Raw genomic sequence first — 21,423 nt, 5'->3', positions numbered from 1 at the left:
GCTTCTTTTCCCACAGATGCTCTTGCCAGTTACCATATTCCTCCTTCCAACTTTCGGCCAGGTAGGCAGAGGACCAGTCAAGAATTCTTCAAACACTATCCTGATGTTACAACAGTGAGAGGCCTCCAGCTTTCCTATTCCCTCCTCACTTCCTTGTCAACATCAGGGCCAATGAAAGTGGGACACCAAAGACCATGATGCTTCATCCTGCTAGCTCTGTCTAGAAAACGGTAAGTAACTAGTCAACCACAATCTTCCGGGAAATGTGATTAATAAGATCGCCTGGTGAAGAACAATGACAGGTAGAAAAAATTGGCCAAAGTTGACCTTTCATTGTGTATACAATTCAAGTCATACTCAGTCACTGAACAAGTAATGACTTTTCAACATTGCCCACTAGTCAGAAGGAAGTCTGGTCATGCCTGTAAACTATCGATGTAATTTAACCCACTACCATTAAAGATTTAGAAGACAGTATATGTCTATTTTGAAAAAATCTTGTGCTTAAAAATAAATCTGAGCATCTTAAAAAAAGATTCACATTTATATGTGACCTCAGAATGTCCCAGACACTTTACAATCAGTGAAATACTTTTAAAATGTGGTCACTACGGGAAGACCGTAGCCAATATTTGCCCAGCAACCTCCCACTAACAATAACGTCGAAACTCCTCAGCACAGAAAGAGACAACAAATCAGTGACAATTTCTGCACCTCATTGGTGTGTCTGAGGCTCTCCCACACCTACCTGAGGAAGGGAACCTCTGGAGTTCTATCAATGCTGGACTGACCAGTGCAAGACACTGCACTCCTAGGCTGACTGCTCCTCTGGCCCACCTATCTGCATGTCCTTCCTGTAGGGGACTGTCTTACCCTGTTCTAGGCCCGTGATGAGCCAAATGAAATCAACCAGTGACCATGTGGATGACTTGCCAACTGCCGTTGGATGATCTGTGAGAGCTTTTGACATATGAATTTCCGTTCCAGCCATCGGTCAGCTAACATGTCCATTTGCATCTTTCATACCAGCCAGAAGATGACTAGAACTGTTAACTGACAAACCTTGAGTCAAGCAAACTTTTTTTATTCTCCTCAACGTATTTCTCATTGCTCTGACCAAGTTAACTGGAGCACCTGGACGAAATCTGTGTGGTTCCTCTATGCAGATAGCACCCAAGGTCAGGATTGAACCAGGGTGTCGGGCGCTATGAGGCAGTGGCGTTATCAGCCGCGCTATTGGGCGGTCCCTAAAGGAGGGACTGTAAAGGCAACAGCGCCCCATCCTGCAAAATATGGTCACTTGATTATAGAAAGCCAAACCTGAAGGGGAATCTTACAGCACAAGAACTGGACAGCTAGTCCCCATCTCCTTCTATGTTGATGTCAATATAACCCAACTTGAGACATGGCCTTTATACAGCGGCTTTAAAATGTTGTGACCAAACAGACATAGAGGAATCACATCAGATGACCAAAAACTTGGAGAAGCAAGTTTGTTTTAAATGATTTTCGATGAGAAAGGGGAGTTGGAAAGCGGACAAATCTAGAGAGAGGACTCCACGGCTGCCAGTGGTGCAGTGAGGAAATACAGGGACGTACAAGAGTTCAGAGACCTTAGAAGATTAAAAACGGTGAAGGCCAAATGCTGGAGGAATTTGAATGGGTAAATTGGAATCTGGGGGGAACATAGGTCTGTACCTGCAGGCGTGGCAGTAAACTAGTCTTTGTCAGATTAAGGGCAAAAGCATGTCAGAGTAGCTCCTGTTTATGGTGGGTGGGAGTGCTTTAAGATAATTTTAGCTGCACTTAACCAAAATTTGAGCCGCTTTGTAGAGCATTTCCACCGGGCACTGGCTGACTTGGCTGTTTTAATTTTTATATCCAGTGTTTTGTTTTGATCACACTGTACAGTTATAATAGTAATCAATGAAAGCTGTAATTTACTGTTCGGGCAAGGGAGGCAATTATGTTTCATAATAAACTGTTTCAGAAATAGTTTGAGATCTCTTATTTTAAAAAAAAACCCATTTCATAACCTTAGACTTTTCCGAAGTCTGTACACGAAACTCTTGTGTAGATTGTTCAAACTGGGATTAATGACTCAATCTTGAGCTGAAATGGATTCTATAAAGTAAGTTTTGAACTGAAGTATTAGTTTGTGAGATTAGCTTTTGTTATCCTGAGTAAGCCATCTTCTTGCCCCGGCCATGGATGTGGAGTGAGAAGAGTTTTGTGATGCTGCTGGCCAGTGACTACAAGGACTCTGATCCAACGGCAATGAAGGAATAGTGATATTTTTCCAAATTGGGATGTTGTGTGGCTGTAGAGAATCCTGTACGTGACAGTATTTCTCTACAAATGAATATTAGAAGGCTGGGTTTACTCAACTCCAATCAAACGTCTGCAGCCTGAGGTCACTGTTTTGAATAGCAGCAGAGAGTTATTCCCAGAAAACAAATGATTGTACTGAAGTTCGTTGGGGGTAAGCTGTGGAGAAATGGCTGCTGCTTTCAGTGCTGTTGAGCCCGTTTTAGAAATGACCTCTTTTGTGAAGTGCTAAAGGCTTTGACGCGGTGGTGGAAAGTGCTTTCGAAGTGTGAGCTCTTTCTTCCTTCTGTAGCAGGAAGTTCTTCCTGTGTCCTGGGCCAGTACCCTTTCCCTCACCACCAGAGGCAGACTAAATGGAAATTCAGTTTACTGCAAGTGGACTCTGCTTGGGCAGTGGCAATAACTGTTCTTAATGGCAATCCCTTGCCAGGCACTTGAGAACTTTCTGAGGCACACAAGTATACGACTGCAATCAAAGCTTTACACGGAAATAATCCACCCAATATCCCTACAGAATACAAACACGTTTAATGCATCAAGGCTATAAACAAGAAAATAGTCATGCTTATTCCAAAGGGTTACATAATTGCGGTCTTCCCACAAATCCCAGTCATATTTGTACCACTGACGTGCAGCTCCCCCCATCGCCCCATTCAGAAACAGCGAACTGCATTAACAAGGCTCGTCACATCACTTTATGGCTTTTGGATCACAGCTGGCTTGTGACGGCCAGTGGGCTTCTTCCAGCTGTCTTCGTGTGGCCGGCGGTTTGGAAGCAGATGGTCAGTGGGAAGCCAACACCCATTCAAGCCCACGAGGTTTTAAATCCATGATGAGTATTCATTTATTCACCTGCAAGTTACTTTGCAACAGCAGACCACGCTGTCAGTAAGATATAGATGAAGCGATGGCAAGAACAGCCAGTTTTTGACGTCGGTCGGAAATGATAGCACCCTTCCCACATTTCTACCAGCTGAACGTTCCAGCATTTCCTATTGAACAGACTCTGGCATCCTTCACTGTTATTAAAAGTCTCATTCATGGTCTTTTGATAAGTTGAAGGTATTGCGATATTGGCAGCCAATGCAATGTCCCACCCACCCATCCCCACAACCCAGCAAATATTACAAGCAAATATTTTGAATTTTTCAAATGCAATTTTGAAGAGTTCTATCTTCTAAAGAATCTAAAAGGCAGAAATGTCTTCCACTTTTCCAAAAATGCACTATTGAAGGGCTGCAGGAGGCATTGCAAATTCTAGTTCCACCATTTCACCAATGCAGGTGCTGGTGTCCACCCCAACATCCAGTGCCCCATACCCATCTTTTATCTGCTTCATCCTTGCAGCTCCAGTGTCTGTCATATTGGAATCACTGATGCCAGTAATTGGCAGGTACCAAATGGTAACCATAGCAACTCCACAAAGTTGAACTGTAAATAGCCAATGAGAAACCCGCAGAAGACGTCAGTCAGGTGATGTCGCCCAATCATCACACGAGAGAGGCCGATGACGCCAGCCCAGATAACGAGCAGGATTCGCAAGGGCACCGCTAGGACCAGGTGGTTGAGGAAGAATCGCGTCACCATCGCTGCTCTGCTGGCCTGAGCAGCTGGGAAAGCAAACACATCCATGACGACGTAATCCAAAATCCCCCGAGTCACCTCAGAAGGCCCTTTCCTCTTCACTAGCTTCTGTACTCCTGCCCCCACCAGCATGTCGAGGATCAAGGCTGGAAAAGTAAGCATTCACACGGTCAAAAACTTTTTGTCAAAACACATGAGAGGAAACAACTTATCCAGATGTTAAATACATCATTATGTAGACCTATTAGCATAATAATAGTCTGAAGGCAGGACAGCTGCGTGAGAATGCTGGGTTTATATATGGTAAAGTTTTATATCTTTCTTTCAATGTATACTGCATAAAGTTAAAATGTCTATCTTTCTTCAGGCAGTTCTCCTTACGTGATTACAAAAGCTTGTGTATTCATGTTGGTGATCTGGAAACTAACCTTTAATTGCTGGAGGTTCCAGGGTAATTCTGCAATGTCGGAAAGCTCTATTCATGGACCTGCTTCAGCATCGTTCATGGAGAAACAAGCTTCCAGTAAGAATAACAAGAAAGTTCGAGAATTTGAAGAGGTAACCAATGAGGAAAGGAATAAACAAAATGTCATTAGGGTGTCATGAGATACACAGAGTAGAGGAAGTTTGTGGTGTATTTTGCTGATTGGTCCATTATAAACTCATCTGATAAAGTGGAAGATGGACAATCTACACTCTACCACTGTCAATTGAACAGATCCAGAACGGATAGTTCTTCTTTTTGTAAGCTCATATGATACTGGCCTGGTGTTTGACGGAATGATGGTGGAAATTGCTGCAGCTTTGAAAGACTACAGCTTAAACACTTTAGCAATACCAAAATGTTGGACGGAAAGTTGAGGTTTGAAAAAATATTCTGTGACCTCACTCTAATATTACCAGCTTCATCAGATCAGATTCTGATGAACCCGATATTTTAGAACGTCTGGCTTTTCCCATGACTTGTAAATAGCACATACAGCTATTTTCAGATAACTACTGCTATATATCCTTAGAAGGATGCCTTGGGTTGGGGTTTTTATGAGATGCATTAACTTTCTAGCAATTGTATTTTACCAGTTTTTGGGTAGCTCAGAATTGTGCCAAATCAGATAACCCTGCAAAAAGGCAAACAGAATTAGTCAAAAAGGCAGTTGAAATAGCTTTAGGGTGAGTTAAACCCAGAGAAAAATACTATATATGACTTGCAGTTTCCAACAGGACCATGCTCAGTGCAGCTGACTGCCTGCTGGACAAGCATCGGAGAAGAGGACAACTTCCCCAGGGTAACAGCTTGTATTATAGCCGCCGTGCAGAGGGAGCTGAGGAAATGGAGACAGTTCCAGGACTTTTGCAAGTGAGATAAAGCCACAAGCAAAATGCTGTGTGCTGGAGTTGGGGGTGGGAACAAATGGGCAAGAAATCCCAAGTGGACAAACAAAAAGTGTTTGGCAGGAGTGACAGGAATGGTCTCCTCCAGGAGGGAGAATCGCCAGACAACAATGGAAGAATGTTACAGAATATTTCATGTTTTCACTAGATATGTGGAAGTGAACCAAACCAGAATACAGACACACGCACGTACGCACATGGAGCTCCTCTACCCACAGACCACACATTCCAATTAGCCCCTTCCCGCACATGAAAGGTGAAACATTGCTCCTCAAGCCTTCAAATATATTATAATGAAATAGTTTAAGGCAGCACCTTCCATACTGCCCAACCACTTGGCCCATCAAACATCTCATGCTTCGCCTCTGTGTGGATCTCACTTTGGCCTTGTTGAACTCACAGGACTAAAATGGAGGTAAAGTCATCCTTGACCTCAACTCAACAGCTGGCTGCAGCATGGCACTAGATGTGCTGAAGGGGTCCACACATCATATAGCCCCCGAGGTGGCCCATGGTCTCACCTTCATCCGACACTAGGCCAGTCTACCTTCCAGTTCATTGTAGATAAGTACATATAAAGCATTGCCAAACTTCTATAAGGAGCCCATGTCTTCTCCTCTATAGCTACCCTACACATGCCTTTTTGTCATCTGTTTATCTCCCACCCCAAGACTAAAATGCAAATCTACACCAGGCCTCCTGATGTCATCTCCTGGGGACTCATTCCAAAAAGACCAAAGCAGTTTTCACGAGTATCCCAGCCAATGCTTATTCACCATCGAAATTATCCCCAGTGTGGGTTCTTGCTATGAGCAAATCACAGACTGTATGTCCTTCAACAGTGATGACACTTCATAAATATAATCATTGGCTGTAAGCATTTGTAGAAATGCTGAGCTGTGGCACCATTTTATTGCTACTTCAGGATTGAAGTTGCCAAAGTGTCTTTTTGCAGTTTTTTTCCCCCTTTCTCCTCCCTCACACATGCCTTCTGTTTTTCTACTTCCATTCAGGCTCTTAGATACCAAGAGAATTAAGGAAGATAAGGTAAATGCAGGAATGAAGGGTTTAGCTAGAAGTTCAGATGGAATTCCCATTCTGACACGTCGGTCCATGTGCCCAGATGAGACCACCCTCAGGGTGGAGTATTCCATCTGGGTAACCTCCAATCTGATAGCATGAATATCGATTTTCCCTTCCAGTAAAAAAAATCCCTCCCTCCTGGCCTCTTAACTCTTCTCATCTGCCTATCACCTCCCCTGGGGTGTCTTCACCTTCCCTTCCTCCCATGGCCCACCCTCCTCTCCAATCAGATTCCTTTCTCCCCAGCCCTTTATCTTTCCTATCCACCTGGCTTCACCTATCACCTTCTAGCTATCCTCCTCCCCCCCCCCCCCACCCCCCCGGCATCTTTTCCCCTTGCTTCCCAGTCCTGAAGAAGGGTCTCGGCCCAAAATGTCGACTGTTTGATCATACCACGGATGTTGCCTGACCCGCTGGGTTCCTCCATCATTTTGTGCAAGTTGCTCTGGGCTTCCAGCATCTGAATTTCTTGTGTTCAGATGGAATCTGTCTGAATGGCAGGAAGAGGGCAGAGCTGGTCTGAAAGCTTAAAGACTTTAACTGGTGTGAAGGATTGAATATCCTGGTGCCAACATCTGCACTGGACGTGAATAATTGTCAATGCAAAAGAATCAGTTAATAACCTGAGATGTGCACATGAACATTATTTCATTAATTTTGTTTTGTTTATTTTTACAGTAATAACTCATTTACCAAACTTGTAGCATAAGTCCTTACTTTACAATTCAAACATATTGATAGTTGGGCAATGGGTAAAGCAGCTAACAACTTAAGCTGTCTGGTAGGCCAACACATTTATCTTCAGCCAACAGTAAAGCTAGATGTTATTCAGAAGATCAAAGTACATCCATGTCACCATATGCAACCAAGATTCATTTTCCTATGGACAATCTCAACTAATATAACGGCAAAGGGTCAGCCAGAGTGCAGAAGACAACAAACTGTGCAAATGCAAATATAAACAGCAATAAATAACGAGAACCTGAGATAAAGTGATAGAGAGTCCTTAAAGTGAGATCGTTGGTTGTAGGAACATTTCAATGATGGCGCAAGTGAGTGATTAAAAGGGTATTTCAAGAGCCTAATGGGTGAGGGACAGTAACTGTTCTTGAACCTGGGGGTGCGAATCCTGAGGTTCTTGTACCTTTTACCTGATGGCAGCAGCGAGAGAAGAGCACGGCCTGGGGGGGTGAGGATCTCTGATGATGGATGCTGCTTTCCTGTCTTACAACCATGTCATTGTTCTGTGCTGGATCTTTGAGAGATTTAAGCAATATCCCACTCCTCCTACCTTTCCCCAAAGTCCTGTAAACCTTTCCCTTCCAAGTAATATCCATTTCCCATTTTAAAGTTATTACTTCACCTGCATTCCCACCCTTACAGCGCAATCCAGATAACCTATGTATACAGTATACTTTTTTCAAGTTCAAGTTTATTGTCATCTGACTTGTACCTATATACAACCAAATGAAACAACATTTCTCCGGACCACAGTGCACCCACAAAACGTGTACTACACACAGCACATAAATCAAAACATTACCATAAATAAGTTAATAAAATATAATTTAAAAATACATGTAGTAAACCACAGCACTGGTAAACAGTAAACAGCTCGCTGTCCTAGTGATGAGACCTTGGTGGTGGCAGGGTATTCACTAGTTCACAGTCTGAGGGAAGAAACTGTTACTCATTCTGACAGGCCTGGTCCTGATGTTCCTGTACGTCCTCCCTGACGGTCATGGGTTAAAGAGATGTGGAATGGGTGGCAGGGATCCTCAACGAAGCTTTGGGCCTTTCGTCTACAACGTTCACAGTAAATGTCACTAATGGAGGGTAGGGCGACTCCAGTGACGCTCCCGGTGGTTTTTACTGTCCTCTGTAGGGTCTGGTGTTCCATACACAATGATGCAGCCAGACAGGACTCTCTCAATGGTACTCCTGTAGAAAGTTGCTAGAATGGGGGTGGGGAGCCTTGCACACCCCAATCTCCTCAGAAAGTGTGGGCACTGTTGTACCTTCCTAATTAATGATGAGGTGTTGTAGGTGATGCACCATCAATAACTCACTCTGAGACGTAAGAAACGAGGTATCGGCTTTTATTGACTGGAAGAATGAACAACACTACATCCTGGGGAATGAGTCCGGGCACAGGCCTCAATCGCCTTTATACAGGGGTCTGTGGGAGGAGTCACAGGAGCAGTCAGCGGGGGTCTGTGGGAGGAGCCACAGGAGCAGTCAGCGGGGGGGGGGGGGTCTGTGGGAGGAGTCACAGGAGCAGTCAGCGGGGGTCTGTGGGAGGAGCCACAGGAGCAGTCAGCGGGGGTCTGTGGGAGGGGCCACAGAAGCAGTCAGCGGGGGTCTGTGGGAGGAGCCACAGGAGCAGTCAGCGGGGGTCTGTGGGAGGGGCCACAGAAGCAGTCAGCGGGGGTCTGTGGGAGGAGCCACAGGAGCAGTCAGCGGGGGTCTGTGGGAGGAGCCACAGGAGCAGTCAGCGGGGGTCTGTGGGAGGAGCCACAGGAGCAGTCAGCGGGGGTCTGTGGGAGGAGCCACAGGAGCAGTCAGCGGGGGTCTGTGGGAGGGGCCACAGGAGCAGTCAGCGGGGGTCTGTGGGAGGAGTCACAGGAGCAGTCAGCGGGGGTCTGTGGGAGGGGCCACAGGAGCAGTCAGCAGGGGGTCTGTGGGAGGAGCCACAGGAGCAGTCAGCAGGGGGTCTGTGGGAGGAGCCACAGGAGCAGTCAGCGGGGGTCTGTGGGAGGAGCCACAGGAGCAGTCAGCGGGGGTCTGTGGGAGGGGCCACAGGAGCAGTCAGCAGGGGTCTGTGGGAGGAGCCACAGGAGCAGTCAGCAGGGGGTCTGTGGGAGGAGCCACAGGAGCAGTCAGCGGGGGTCTGTGGGAGGAGCCACAGGAGCAGTCAGCGGGGGTCTGTGGGAGGGGCCACAGGAGCAGTCAGCGGGGGTCTGTGGGAGGAGCCACAGGAGCAGTCCAGACAGGTATATGTAGTTCACCACAGTAGGTTAGATCGTCTGTTACATGCACACCAAGGAACTTGATGCTCTTCACTCTCTCCGTGGCAGAGTCATTGATCTGCAATGAACAGTGGTTGATGTGTACCTGCATGAAGTCCACAATCATCTCTTTTGTCTTGTCTATGTTGAAACTCAGGTTGTCCTCACACCTTTTTACAAGCCTCTTTACCTCCTCTCTGCTTGCCGACTCATTATTGTTCTGAAGAGGCCAACTATCGTTGTATCGTCAGTGAAACTGATGATGCAGACTGAGCTGGGTTTGGCAGTGGAATCGTGAGCCAGCAGGGTGAGCAGCATTGGGCTGATCACACAACCCCGGGGGACACCAGTGCTCGGTGTGATGGAGCTTGAGATGCTGCTGCCAACTCAGACTCACCGGGGTCTTTCCATCAAGAAGTCCGAGATCCAGTTACAGAAAGGGCTGTTGAGTCCCAACAAAGACAGTTTACCCACCAGCCTCTGAGAATGATCGTATTAAGTGCCGAGCTGATGTCGTTGAACAACATCCTGGCATATGAGGCATTGTTCTTCCAGGTGGGACAGGATGGAGTGGAGGGCCGAGGCTATGACATCATCAGTGGACCAGTTTGAATGGTAGGTAAAAACTGGAAAGGGTCCAATGTAGCTGGAAGGTGGGATTTTATACGATCCATTACCAGCTGCTCAAAGCATTTCATGATTGTTGAAGTAAGTGCCACTGGGCGGTAATCATTTAGGCCAGTTACCGTCGCTCTCTTGGGTACCAGAATGATGGTGTCTGCCTTGAAGGCTGCTGTAGACTGTCTCAGAGCGATATTAAAAATGTCCATTAAGACTTCTGTTACCTGCGCCTCACAATCCCTCAGCACCTGACCAGGTGCGTTGTCCAGCCCCGCAGCTTTGTGTGGATTTACCCTGGCTAGGATTCCCCTCACCTCGACTGCAGCCAAGGGGAGAGGGAGCTTTCCCCAATGTCACAACACTCTTTGCTTCAAATCGTCCACGGAAGGCCTTCAGCCCACCAGGAAGGGAGGTGTCGCTGTCATTGGCGTGCAGCGTGGACGTATAGTTGGTTATGGTATGTACACCTTGCCGCATACACCAAATCTCCCTCGCGTCACAATGGTGTCTCTGGATTTTCTGTGCGCCTTCACCCTTTGCCTTCCTGATGGATCGGGAGAGCATAGCCCTTGCTGACCTTAGAGTTGTCCTACAGCCTAAACTGAAGGCAGTGTCCTGATCCCAAAGCAGTACACAAACCTCTGCGGTCAGCTATGGTTTCTGATTTGCCCTGGCAGTGTAGTGTTTAACCACGGAAATGTCCTCAATGCATTTTCCTATGTAGTCAGTCATCAAACCCGTGGGAATAAAAGGATCCTTGTCTGGTTGGCTGCCAGTGACTAGTGCTGTTCCACAGGGGTCGGTGTTTGGACTGCTTTTTTAATGCTGTATATCAATGATTCGGATGATGGAATAGATGGCTTTGTTACCAAGTTTGCAGATGATATGAAGGTTGGTGGAGGAGCAGGTAGTGTTGAGGAAACAGCTAGGCTGCGGAAGGACTTAGACAGATTAGGAGAATAGGCAAGAAAGTGACAAATGAAATATAATGTTTGGAAAATAAATGTGCAGACTATTTTCTAAATGGGGAGAAAATCCAAAAATCTGAGATGCAGAGTGACTTGGGAGTCCTTGTGCAGAACACCCTAAAGGTTAACTTGCAGGTTGAGTCGGTGGTGAGGAAGACAAATGCCACGTTCGCATTCATTTCAAGAGGTCCAGAATACAAGAGCAGGGATGTGATGCTGGGGCTTTATAAGGCACTGGTGAGGCCTCACCTTGAGTATTGTGAACAGTTTCGGGCTCCTCGTTTAACAAAAGATGTGCTGGCATTGGAGAAGGTTCAGAGACGGTTAACAAGGATGATTCTGGGAATGAAAAGGTTATCATACAAGGAATGCTTGATGACTCTGGGTCTGTACTTACTGGAATTCAGAAGGATGAGGGAGGATCTCATTGAAACCTTTTGAATGTTGAAAGGCCTAGACAGAGTAGATGTGGAAAGGATGTTTCCCATGGTGGGGGTAGTCTAGGACAAGGGAACACAGCCTCAGGATAGAGGGGCGTCCATTTAAGACAAAGTTGCGGAGAAATTTCTTTAGCTAGAGGGCGGTGAATTTATGGAATTTGTTACCTCAGGCAGCTGTGGAGGCCAGGTCGTTGGGGATATTTACGGTGGAGATTGATAGGTTCTTGATTGGACACGGCATCAAAGGCTATGGGGAGAAGGCCAAGGAATGGGGTTGAGGAGGGGAGAAAAGGATCAGCCATGTTTGAATGGCGGAGCAGACTCAATGGGCCAAATGGCCTAATTCTGCTCCTATGTCTTATGGTGTTATATTCATCAATGTTGATGTGATGATCGTAGGTAGCCTCCTTCCTGAGCATGCTCCAGTCTGTGCTCTCAAAACAGTCCTGCAACACCAAGGTGGCACCTTCTGACCAGGTCCTGATCTTCCCCCAAGATGGTTTGACTCGTTAAACCAGTGGTCTGTATGCAGGGATTAGGAAAATTGACATGTTGTCTGTGTATCCAAGAAGAGGGTGAAGGGTTGGGGGGGGGGGGCAGCCTTGTAGGCTCCATGAACATTGGTATAAACCAGGTATAATATATTTTCTCCCCGAGCTGCAAAGTTGACCTTCCAGTAGAACTCTGGAAGAACTGTTTTTGAGTTGGCATGATTGAAACATTAACAACAATGAACACACCATCCGGGTGAACGCCTTCAACATCGCGGAATGGCGCAATTCAGCTCCTGCAGCGCTTCCCCAGCACAAGCACGGTCGGTGGGGGGGGGGGGGGGGGGTGTAAACAGCAGCAATCACGATGGCAGTGAACTCACTGAGTAAGTAGAAGGTCCTGCACTTCACCATTTTATCTATGGCATGCAGTGGGTCATTATCATCGAGGTATCATCGCATCAGTTCTTAATGACATAGACACACAGACCTACTCCGCGGTTCTTGCTGGAAGTCCCAGCCTTTATGTCTCCCCGAAAGGAGATTAGGCCTTCTAGCTGAATAGGAGACCTGAAGCCATGTTTCTGTCAGGACAAGTGTGTAGCAGCCCCTCATCTCCTGCTGGTTCAGACGCAGGTAATTCAGCTAATTTTCTGGTGATCGGACATGCATGAGCAGAATCGTCAGAAGCACAGGTCTGCCGGGATCCGCTTTAATGACTTGCTCACACTTCTACATCCCTACACACCATTTCCAATGGCCACTTCCTCGAGTAGCTGTAGTAGGCAGCAGCATAGAGAGAGAGGGCCCACTCCACGCGTTAGACCGTTACTGTGCAACGCCTTCGTTATCCCATGAGCTGGACTTCAGTGTTTCTTATGATCAGCGCTGTTTTTTGATCATAGTAAAGACGAATAGGATGAGAAATTTCACCACTGATTGGAGCCACTGCAACCATGGGTATGGCCATCTTCTGATATTTTCCCCTTGTTCTTTTGCCAAATCTTATAAAGTTATGTCCTCTGACTACTGATTTTTTTGTCTTTGCTTGTCTCTACTAAATCTCACCTTAACCCTCTTTGCTCAAAGGAGAACACCGATCTCTCCAGACAATTTAAGTGCCTCATCCCGGATAAAACTCTGAATAAATCTCTTGACATTCTTCCTGAAGCATAATAGCCAAATTTGGACACAATCCTCCAGCAGGGGCTTAACTATTGGTTTTGTATGATTTATATTGTGTCAACAAGACATGTCGAATTTTGAGTTTGGCTGACTTTGGATACCAAAAATATGACTGGTAATTTTCACAGAACATACATTCCTTAGCTCAGATCTTGGCAGAAACATTAACCACCTTATCCTTTTAGGCACAGCAAATTTCCGGTATTTATACAAGACATTCTGAATGGAAACAGGCTGGAATCATTTTACTGATGGGACTGAAACTATTTGACAAAAGAACCATCACCAATGCATCTCCCTCCCACTAAAGTCAGTTCTTTTTTTAAACTCGTCCATTTCCTCTGCATAATTTTCAAATTTAAATTCTTCTACCCATACGTCTAAGTGAACTCTCACAATCTCGGGGCATCTCAAAGTGCTTTTCCAGCCAATTAAATACTTCTGAAGTATTGCATCATAAGGAGACATGGCAGCCAATTTGCACAGCAAAATATCTCCCAAACAGCAATGAGATACATACATGACCAGATAGATCAGCTATTTTGGTGATGCTATGTGAGATTGAAATTGTTGGCCAATCACCAAATATTAAACTAATACTAAGTGAAAGGTAAGATTTGCTGACTGTTAGGCTATATTGTGTTTTTAAATCATGCTAAAATGTTGCTGATTCATTAGTCCTCAATGATTAATGCTTGATACTTAGAGACAGTTAGATTCTAACATGTATTTTAATCATAGGTCAAGAAATCCTGCACAATACCAAATTATGTTCGTGAAGAATAGATAACAATGCTTTTCCCAAAATTGTCCACCGCAGGAGATTACTGATCTCATACCTGGGCCTGTTGCAGAATAACTCATAAATATTGTTTAGAAGGGAAATCAAAGACCGTTGCCATTGATCACCACATTGGTGGGATGACGAGCTTAAGCATTTACTACTCACAAATCCTTTAATTCTATTTTGTTTAAAGAAATACTGAAACAAACATCTTCTGCCCATTTCAATTTCTCTCCCCCACCCCTAAAAAACTTGCAGATGCAAGAAATCTGAAATAAAATTTTTTAAAAATGCTGGAAATGCTGCAGGCGAGGCAGTATCTGTGGAAAGGAGAAACAGTCGATGTTTTAGGTGAACTCAGCAGAACTGGGGGAATAAAAACAGATTGTAAAGTTTTAAGTTGCAAAGTAAGTGGCAGAAAGGATGGATAGGACAAAGGGAACGTTTGTGACGAGTGAGGAAGGAATGAGTTGTCTGATCATAAGTGTTAATGAGGGTAGTTAGAAGGTGATTATTTTAATTTAATTTATTTTACTGAGATACAGTGCGGAATAGGCCATTCCAGCCTGTCAAGGCAAGCCATGTAGCAATCTCCCAATTTAACACTAGCCTAGCCACAGGACAATGACCAATCAACCCACCAACCAGTACGTCTTTGGAATGTGTATTGTGTTTATAGCAGAACCATGGGACATGCCCAATTAGTCAGGTTATATGAATGGAGAGAGAAAATCTGAGCCAATATTTCAGATGGATGACTGCTAGCAGTGCCAGAAAAGGCAGGCTACTTAAAATTGTGAAATGCAATATGGAGTCTGGAAGGTGTACAATTGGAAGTGAGGGGTCATTTCTCAGGCTTGCATTGGGCCATGGGAGGCTATGAGCAGACGGGTCGGAGTGGGAATGTGATGGAAAATTAAAGTAGCAGAAACCTCAGGGTCACTCCAGTGGAATGAATGCAGGTGTTTCACAATCTGATCAACCAATCTATGTTCGGTGAAGGGAAAACAAGGACACATCAGAGGCACCCGTGTGGAAATTCTCGCTATCAAAGTGAATGTAATGGAGAAGGATGAACTGAGGGAATGGAATTGAGTCCTCACAGCAAGTATGGTTGGAGAAAATATAGCCAAGGGAGTGTGGGAGTCTAAGATGGCAGCGGGTGTCTGCGGCTGTCTGCGGCTGTCTGTTGCCTGAGATCAGCGGTCCCGAACCTTGAAGCCTTACCGAGCGGTTTGTGGACCCCAGGCTGGAGACCCCTGCCTGGAATGGAGATGGGCGTTGTGAAAGTGAAAGCGGGAAGGAAACTGGCAGCAAAGGTAGTGACTTTGTTGAGTTCTATGTGAATGCAGAAGTAACCAAGTGCAGCCACTGATGTATTGGTCGAGGTGTTAAGGGACAAAGCCAGTGGAGGGCTGAAAGAGACTGTTCCACACATCCAACTAAAAGACTTCGATAATGAGCTCATGTGAGCCCCCACAGCCACACCTTTGACCTAGACAATGAGAGAGGAGTTGCTTAATGGGGGGCAAATTCCCTCAGGTGTAAGAGTACACTGGTGAAGAGCCTCATTTCACGGAAGCAGCTGATGTCTGAAAGGAAGGAAAGAGTTGTCTGCTGCAGAGAAAGAAGGGGAAATGCCCAGAGTGAGATAGGGTGAGCTGACACAGATCAAGAGCAGGGCATTATCTGCGGTTCTCAGGTGCGATGAGAATAGTGCCTCAAGAAACGCTGAATAGTTTGAATTTTCCCGTCATCCTGGGTGGGTCTGAATTGTGAAGGTGGGACTTGAGATGAAATTCAAGGAGGATAAGCTAGAACCAAAGACATTTGCTAATGCAAGAGGCATGGCTGTAGAAGCGAGTTTCGGTCAATATCTTATTCAAGATGAGAGAGGACACAAAGCATTGAAGGTGAACGAGGCAAAAGAGACAGATGGAAGTCCCATCGGAGAATGGAGGAGAACTTTTCAAAGGTTGGCATTCTTGGAAGTTGCAGTGAATTTGACAGTAAATGAAATAAAAGCAGAAAATGCTGGAAAGATTCAGCAGGCCAGGCAGCATCTACAGAAACAGGCACAGAGTTAAACATGCATCAGAATTTGGAAAGAGAGATAAAAGAGTAGTTTCAAATTGCAGAGAAGGTGATGAGAGGGATGAATAGGTCAAACAGAACTCCTGTGAAAAAGTGAGGCCAGGACTGCCATGGAGATAAATGATTTGGTCAAAGGGTTAACAGACGTTGAAGTTATTTATGCTTCTTTTGCTTTACTATTAGTGGACTGAGGCACATTCCAGGAGGCCAGACTATGCCAATGGAGAGAGACAACCTCAGCCATTGTCACAAATGGCTAACCTTCAATAGAAACGGCCAGTTCTGATACACACAACGAAAATTAAATCCCTGAAGTTGGAGAACTTGTTATTGAGTCTGAGTAGCTGCAATATGCCCAGTTGGAAGATAAGATATTGTTCCACGAATCTGTATTGGTTCTTGTTGTGACAGTACAGGATGCCACAGACAGGTAGCTCGGATAGGACAATTCCTTTCCTCCCACAGATACTGCCTAACCCACTGAGTTCCTCTAGCAGATAGGTTGTTGCTTCAGATTCTCACACCTACAGTGTCTTGTGTCTTCATTGTACCACCCCAGTGCAAAGTTTCTTCAAGGTATCTCTCATTGCTTCTCCTCTGCTGCTGTCCAGCTTTTTAAACACCTTCTAACCAAGACATTCATCACCTGACACCCTCCTCAGTCCACCATCAATGTGGACTCCTCTCTCATCACTCCACTACTCAGCTCTATACAGGCCGTCGTGCCTCTCCCACTCAGTCCTGTTGCAGGGTATCAACCCGAAAAAAAAAAGTCGACAGTTCTATCCTCCCACAGATGATGCTCAACTCGCTGAGATCCTCTAGCAGTTTGGTTGCTGCTCCAGATTCCAGCCTCTTGTGTTTCTGGAGTCAGAGTGGGTGGGAGAATTAATCCAGGAGGCAACAGATAGGTTGGGATTGCTCTCACGGACTGAATGCAAATACTCTACAAAGCAGTCACCCAACCTGTGTTTGATTTCACCCAGACTGAGGAGACCTCATTGTGAGCAGCAGATGCAGTCCATGAAATTGGAAGAAGCAGAAGTGAATCTGTGCCTTTGTTGTACTTGCTCCAAAGATGAGACTTTCCAGAGGAACATCTGAAGTTCACCAGGGCTTTTCCTCGAACATTGCCAACAGCGCATTTGACCACATCTTTTCTATTTCCCACTCTTATGCTCTCTCTGCCTGTGCTCCTGGAGCGAGTTCCTCTGGGTCCTCACCTTACACCTAAAATCACATTTAATTTCTGTTGGTTCCAACGAGACTCCACCACCTGACACGTTTCCCTCCCCCCACCTTTCAGCAGTTTACGACAGTACAGCACGGGACAGTCCATTCAGCCCATGTTGTGCCGATCTTGACTGCAAATTTACACTAAATGTCCAATTCCCGTGTGTCTCCATAGCCACATGAATATGAAGAGATTGGAGGGTCATCTAAAAGCCTCCTCAACTTCAAACTACCCCTGGTAACCACTGGGGTGGCATGATAGCAGAGCGGTTGGTTTACTGCGCCAGTGACCCAGATTCAACTCCTGCCACTCTCTGTAAGGAGCTTATATGTTTGCTCTGTGACTTTCCTCCCACATTCTAAAGATGCATGGTTTAGGGTTAGCGAGTTGTTGGCCTGTTATGTTATTGCCAAAGGTGGGCCTCCTCTCTAGGGCATCCTCAGACAGTGTTAACTGTTGACACAAGTGCGCATTTCACTAAATGTTTTGATGTACGTGTAACAAATAAAACTAATCTTTAATGTAACACGCTGTAAGGTTTCACTGCTAACGTAATGGCTTCTCTGTAATGTTCCACTGCTAAGGAAATGGTTTCTCTGTAGCAGCAATGTTTGGGTTCTGACTAGAGATAACGGGGCGTGTTAGCCAATGAGCGGATGTTGTTCTTGCTTGTGTGTCTGGGAGCTGGGATTTTGTGGTCTTTTGCCAGGGAGAGATGAGGAGAGAAGATGCGAATGGAGAGAGTTGGCAGAAGACAAAACATGTGTCTGTGCTTCCATTACTGTGAGAATGGTCTTGGTTGGAGTTGAAGAATCAGATCTCATACTGGGTCACATCACCCCAGATCGACCTCGTCTTCTCCACCTGAGCCATGTCTCCCTTTTCGACCTCTGCCCGGATCATCTCGCTGAGCAGCTGCCACTTCCCCAGGACTCAATTCCAGGTCACGTCACCCACATACCGATGTCAGCATTGCCAGCTAATTTGTCTTCGGAGCAGTCAGGTTACAGTAAACTTGGGAAATGGCGTAATCAGAAGCTCCCAATTGATCCACTGCTCAATCCTGCCCCTCCTTTCCCTCTGCCCGGCCAAAATTAAGAAATCTCATTTGGGTGGATGCTGCGCGACGTGTCCCCGTTACAAATCAGTACCACGAAATAACAAACAGTACACAATATCCGATTAAACGATTGAGCTTTATAATTCTTAATTTGACTATATGGTCAGTAACAAAAAGAAGAAAAAGGGCCCATTCTCATGAAACAGTCTAATGCACAAACGTTGGAGCTCAATGATAAGGCTGTACATCCACCATCAACCTCCTCCGATCGTCACTGACCTTCAGACCCTCGTTCCAAGTCCTCTCCGTCCGAGGTCTACCAACTCTCCATTTGCATCTTCTCTCCTCAACTCCCCTTGGCAAAAGACCGTGAAGTCCCAGCTCCCAGAGACAGAAGTAAGAACAAGAATCTCTCATTGGCTAACATGCCCCATTATCTCTAGTCATAACCCAAACATTGTTGCTACGGAGAAACCATTACCTCAGGAGTGGAACATTACAGAGAAGCCATTACATTAGCAGTGAAACCTTACAGCATGTTACATTAATCTTTTAACTCATTCCAGAGCGTATTGGGCTCTGTGGAAAAAATACGCCCCTCACATTGCCTTTAAACATTCCCCCTCATCCTTAAAGGAATAGCCGCTGGTGTTTGACACTTCTATTCGAGGGAAAAGATCATTCCTGCCCACCTTATCTATGCCTAAACACCTCTATCAGGTCTCCTGTTGGCCTCGACACTCTAGGGAGAATAACCCAGTTTTGTCCAACCTTTCCCTAATGCCATTTTGGAGGGATCTCTCTCTCTCCCTTCACAACTTGCTGGTCCACTTTTCCAACCCAACAATTTCTCCGTCCTTGACGCCACAGGAGATGAAATGCCTGAAGTTTCACCTTTTGCACCAGTGTAATGCAAGACTTTTTACTGAGGTGCAGCAATGCAAGAACTCGTGCAATGAATGGGTCTGTATTGTGTGGTGTAGAGACAAAGAAGGGCCAAGGATTGTACAGAGATAACTAAAAGTGGCAGAAATATCAATAGGATGGTTATACAGAACATCCAGAGTGCTTTCCTTGGCTAGCCAAGGCATTGGACATGAAGGCAAGAAGTTTATTATACAACAACAATATTTAGCCTACATTGTTCTGATCACTACAATGCAGAAAAGTTGTCGCTGAGAAGAGATTACATGACTGGAAATTAAGTTTGGATAGGCTGCTGTTGTTTTCTTTGGATCAGAGGGGAGACTTAACTGAGGTGTGCAAAATTACAAAAGGCTCAATAAATAGGGAGGAATTATCTGCCTTGGCAGAGGGGTAAAGATAAAGCAAGGGACAAACTCATAGAAAGATATGAGGAAAGATGAGGATTTTAACCAAAGATTGTTAAGGTCTGGAGATCAATATCTGAAATCTTGGTGGAAGCAGAAATTTAATCATTATTAAAAAGGATGTGAACATGTGCTTACATAGCCCTGACAAGAGGGACTACAGACTAAGGGATGGTAAGTAGCCCTTTTTCAATGGGTCTACACATGACAGACCAAGTGTCACGAAGTTTCTATGATTCCCTGTGGATCAGTGTCAAATATTTTCTAAACACATTTCTGTGAAGAGCCTTGGAACTTTTAACTCTGATAAAAGCGTTATATAAATACAAGCTGTTGCTGTTGAAATCGGGAAGTGTATCAACACTCCTGATATATTTAGGGCCTGTTCCGCACTTTTATTTTCTGCCAAATTGATAACTCAGCTTAATTAAATGCACCATCTATTTTCTTAATTGACCGTAAATACACCACCCCCAAATTTAAACATCACCCACACACTCTGATCTAAGTCAAATTTGCTCCTCGTCAACTCTACATATTTCTTACACAACAATATCTTCTTATAGTTTATCTATCTATCTATATCTATTTACTTATTTAGAGATGCAGAACTGTCACAAGTCCTTCTGGCCCAATGGTCCCGCATCTCCCAATTACACCCATGTGACCAATTAACCCCCCCCAACCTGTACACCTGTGGGAAGTGGGAGGAATCCAGAGCAGAGGAAACCCACCCGGTTACGGGGAGAGAGAACAAACTCCTTACAGACAGTGGCAGAATTGAAACTGGGGTGCCTGCACTGTAATAGTGCTCTGCTTGGCATTATCAAACCCTGTATCTACCCAAAGGAGATATATTCAAAGGCAAAAGCCCACACTATGCCAATCTACCTCATCAGTGAACTGAGTTGTTTAAAAATCACTACCTGGATTCATAAGTATGCATATTTGCCCAAACGACAGAGAATGAGAAAGCAATGCAGCAAGTATGATGCAAGTAGAAGGTAGCGAAAGAGAGAAATAGTGTCATTTGTATGTGTATTTATCAGAGAGGTGACTTTGAGAGAGAAATGTGAGTCAAATAGAGGTACAGGAAGCCACCTTCTCAAGCTCTGATCACACAGAAGCTCAACCACGAGTAATGCATGGTGGTTGAAGATCTTTCTGCTGACTACAGTACAGCTCCGACCCAGGTCAATCACCAGCACCAGGAGCAGGCTGAGTTTGGACAGAACCTTGTCACAGTCGATGCTTGAGGGTGATGGTGCCCTTTCATGCGATTCTAACAAGCCTACAGCTGGAACCATGGAATTTTATACTTGCAGCCGGTCTGGACCTTCTCACAGAGCCAAGTACAACTCAGTTGACAAGCCGGAGATTCCCGGAATTGTATTTTGCTGTAGAGGAACAGATCGGCCATGTCAGCCGATTCAGATTTAACTGGTAATTATGAGATTTATAAGCCAATTAAATAACATGCCTAGCACTGTGATTAGCAACATACAAATATCTTGTATTACATATTTGCAAATTTTATGTGTAGGGTATATTTTTGGAAAAAATTAGCACAGGAGAGTGAGAAGAACCACGCTGTTATAAATGTGAGGGAAGAAAAATAGATGTATGAAATGGAAAAGTATGAAAGGTTTGTTAATGTGAAAACTAGGAAGGCTGTGATGAGGCAAGGAGTGGTGTGTGAGAGGGAACAAGTGGATGAGAAAATAGGAACAACATTTTAAGACTATATTGTTCCAGAGACAGGATATGTGAGAGATGGATCTGTGTGTGAAGAAGTAAACATAAGAAACATAAGAAATAGG

At 45.1% G+C, this 21,423-nt stretch overlaps 1 protein-coding gene across 1 annotated transcript in view; it reads right to left on the bottom strand.

The window, feature by feature from the left end:
- Window positions 1-3,447: 3,447 nt before the first annotated feature.
- LOC140731114 (inactive phospholipid phosphatase 7) overlaps window positions 3,448-21,423 on the bottom strand; it is a 44,147-nt gene continuing 26,171 nt past the window's right edge. Inside the window, exon 2 of the mRNA XM_073052412.1 lies at window positions 3,448-4,058. Coding sequence (XP_072908513.1) covers window positions 3,688-4,058 — 371 coding nt within the window. The 3' untranslated portion in view covers window positions 3,448-3,687. The remainder of the gene's footprint in view (window positions 4,059-21,423) is intronic.

This window comes from Hemitrygon akajei, chromosome 7 (genome assembly GCF_048418815.1).
Source record: "Hemitrygon akajei chromosome 7, sHemAka1.3, whole genome shotgun sequence".
Lineage (NCBI taxonomy): Eukaryota > Metazoa > Chordata > Chondrichthyes > Myliobatiformes > Dasyatidae > Hemitrygon > Hemitrygon akajei.
This window is presented reverse-complemented; position numbering and strand designations above follow the sequence as displayed.